The sequence below is a fragment of the Sinocyclocheilus rhinocerous genome, unplaced genomic scaffold, assembly GCF_001515625.1.
Source record: "Sinocyclocheilus rhinocerous isolate Xijiao unplaced genomic scaffold, SAMN03320098_v1.1 scaffold4149, whole genome shotgun sequence".
Classification (NCBI taxonomy): Eukaryota; Metazoa; Chordata; class Actinopteri; order Cypriniformes; family Cyprinidae; genus Sinocyclocheilus; species Sinocyclocheilus rhinocerous.
The window spans coordinates 44248-47703 of record NW_015629059.1 but is presented as its reverse complement, the minus strand read 5'-3'; the positions used below and the strand labels follow the sequence as shown (position 1 = coordinate 47703).

General features: G+C 40.5%; 1 protein-coding gene and 1 long non-coding RNA gene across 7 annotated transcripts in view; one reads left to right on the top strand and one right to left on the bottom strand.

Annotated features, from left to right (window-relative positions):
• The window catches only part of LOC107738668 (complement factor H-like), a 43842-nt gene that overhangs the window by 2145 nt on the left and 38241 nt on the right, over nt 1–3456 (top strand). For all 6 annotated transcript variants that reach the window (XM_016550457.1, XM_016550456.1, XM_016550453.1 and 3 more), the window contains exon 6: nt 2617–2643. In XM_016550457.1, coding sequence (XP_016405943.1) covers nt 2617–2643 — 27 coding nt within the window. The remainder of the gene's footprint in view (nt 1–2616; nt 2644–3456) is intronic.
• LOC107738672 (uncharacterized) overlaps nt 1–3456 on the bottom strand; it is a 29117-nt gene that overhangs the window by 23060 nt on the left and 2601 nt on the right. The gene's annotated exons all lie outside the window — the stretch shown is intronic.

The following is a 3456-nucleotide window of genomic DNA, read 5'->3' as shown; positions in this document are numbered from 1 at the left end:
CCTAAAAGAGCCAATTTCTCTAAAAGAGTACAATAAGCGGGTGCGTCTTTGTAAAGCCTACGGATCGTCTTTTTAAAGATTCCGTTTCACCCGTACGGTGGCAATGCCTGAATCGGATCCAGAGATGTCGGCTATGCTTTCCCGGGCCGCCGAAAGGGTAGGGCATGAGTGGAATCCTCCACCGCGTCCCGAGCCTTCGAGGTTGGATGATTGGTTTCTCGGGGTGGCTCGCGCTGGTTCTCAGCGCCCCGTCCCAGTGTCTTTCTTCCCGGAAGTGCATGAGGCGCTCACCAGGTCGCGGACAGCACCTTTTACTGCCAGAAACCAGCCTTCTAGCTCCTCCTCTCTCACCACCCTCGACGGTGGTGCAGCGAGGGGGTATTCGGCGATCCCCCCGGTGGAGGGGTCGGTAGCATTGCAGTTGTGTCCTAGGACCATCTCCTCCTGGCGGGGAGACCCATTGCTCCCTTCCCGGGCCTGTAGGCATTCGTCTGGTCTGACCAGCGGTGCTTATACGGCTTGCAGGGAAGCTGCCTCCGCCTTACACGCTATGGCGTTACTGCTCCTCGTCCTCCCTGACCTTGCACAGCATATGTGCGAGAAGGCTCACTGGGGAAAATGCATACTTGCGCAGGCCCCGCGGCCAGCTGTGTAGGACCCAGCCCTAGCTTTGCTCTGTCCCGTCCGAGCCTTGAGATGCTACGTAGACCGGACACAAAGCTTTAGGACCTCAGACCAGCTCTTTGTCTGTTACGGAGGCCGGCAGAAGGGGAAGGCCGTCTCTAAGCAGAGGATGGCCCACTGGATTGTGGATGCCATCATCCTGGCTTATCAGGCACAGGGTGTGCCCTGCCTGCTCAGGTTGCGAGCTCACTCTACTAGAAGTGTTGCATCCTCCTGGGCGCTGGCTCGTGGCGCCTCGCTGACAGATATTTGTAGAGCTGCGGGCTGGGCGACCCCCAACACATTTGCTAGATTCTATAGCCTTCGAGTGGTTAACGTATGTAACCCTCGTTCCCTGAAGGAGGGAACGGAAACGTCATGTCCCGGCGCCACGGCTGCTGTACCACCGCTGAGCGGCCGGGCTCGGCTCCTCAGCGAAAACCTGGTATGCATTGCATTTGCTGCCTTTTTATGCTCACGCTGTGATCAGCGGCAGCTGGATGCAATCATCGCATGCCAATGTGCATTGGCTCGTTTAGTTTACACTCGAAGTAGATTGGTCTCTTGAAGCGAGATCCCAATTCGTAAGTCACCGACGTGACTTCTCCGTTCCCTCCTTCAGGGAACGAGGGTTACATACGTAACCGAGACGTTTTATCATATGAAACATTGCAAATATTTGCTAAACAGGTGAACATTTCACATATTAACATTACAAGTTCTGTCTCCTAGAAATGCACTTAGCTGGAGTTGGGATGTAGATGTACATTTATGTTCATTAACAAAAACAGTAACATCTGTAAAAAATTGTAAAAACCTAATTTTTATAGGGTAAAATTTAAATATTCTGACTTGGTTATGGTTAAAATTAACCATTGGTCTTCTATAGTATTTAGATCATGTTAACCATAGATAATCACTATCATGATTATCATATCATGAAAGTAACTATATTGTTTCTATTGCATTTATTATGAAAAAAAAACATATTATATTCCATTACTTTTTTAATACATTTAATGTCTGCATTGCTAATATAATCCCACATTTCTGCCACAATACCATGGTATAAGTTAGTGTTACTACAGTAAATCCATGGTAAATGTTTGTGATTTGTGGATTGAAAAGCCTTCTAAATGGATTGTTGTTGCACAATGTTTCTCCTGTTTTCCACGTCAGTGTTGTTGAGAATTTCAGTGCTGTTTCATCAGACTTTAAACTAGTTAAAATTACTAACACGTTTGTGGTTTGTATCGGAGAACTCTGCACTGAACACATTTTTGGTGCAAAAAACTTTGCAAACTTTAAACTCGGGAAACATAATTTAAAATCTGAAACTGCATTTCACGACCCCTTTAGCTTCCACCAGCCTGTAACTCTGCATTTGTAGTCAAGAAGGTGCGGTACACAAAATAATTTGAACTGAACTGAAAATGTACAAAAATGATACAGTGTCAACAAAGTAAATATTTTCCAGATAATATGTGAATTGCTTTGACTTCAGTACAGTGACAATATATAAGTTTTTTTTATTTCATTTCATTTTTTTAATTTAGGCTTTTTAGGTTCAAGGCATCTGCAAATGCATTTGGGGCCATTGTTAGATTTAATACTGTAATATTATAAATAACACTCTAAAAAATAAGAGCTCATAAAAAGCTCAGAATATTTTTATTTTCATTAAGTTTCATTACATCATTAAATCAATGATTTTATTTTATTATTTTTTTATTTAAATGTTTTAAATTTGGGTTAAGTTCAAAACATTTACAAAACAAACAAACTTTCGAGCTGCAGGAAGCCCATTTGCGTCCCATCTGACATTTCCTTTTTGAAAAGAGGCCATTCTGGTCAACAAATATTTGTAAACAGAAAGAATGTTCAGCTTCATTTTGTTTGACCTCTAGAAAATGGATTTATATGCAGTTCTTTTCTGTTTTCTTGTATGTTTAGTGCCACATGGATCTTCAAACACTGCAGGTAAACATATTTTTTTTAAACTTATTTGATCTAAAATGCTGATGTACTTGTTATTATTAAAGGAAAGATGTAACATTGCTATTCAAAAAAAAAAAGAAAAGCGATATTGATTTGTTAAAATAACAGAAAACTAATTTTAGTTTCTTTACTTCAAAATAAAAAAATTTTAACTAAACATAGTTCTCTAACATGTAAACATCTTACAACCAAAAAAAAAAAAAATGCACTGGTATGTTACAATTACTTATTACACAGCTCTGTGGAATACTTGATTCTGATTGGTCAGTCGCGACATTCCGAGGTGTGTTATCCCTCGATATCAACCGGTAAAAGCTGATAACACAGGCTCATCCGGGTAACTGAAGTTGGCACTATACTCTAGGAATAGTATTTCTTGGTGGAAGCTTTGCATTTGGTTGGCTAATAAAATATTAAAACTCAATTTAATATTATGTGTACAATTTTTTAATGTCATCCTGGTATCGCAGACTCGCTCTCGTTTCATACAAACGCAGCTGCTGCAATTTTGCGACGATTGTTTTATACACTGTAATGGATTATAAGATATAACTAACAAACTGGTAACATTTTAAAACATTTTCGTCTTAAATCAATATCTTTTATCGCCTTAATTATGTATGTGGTGAAATGTTGTGTAATAAGTGGTGTGACTGCACCGTATCTCTTAAAGGGGTCATATGATGCGATTTAAATTTTTCCTTTCTCTTTGAAGTGTTACAAGCTCTTGGTGCATAAAGAAGATCTGTAAAGTTGCAAAGACTAAAGTCTCAAATCCAAAGAGATATTCTTTAT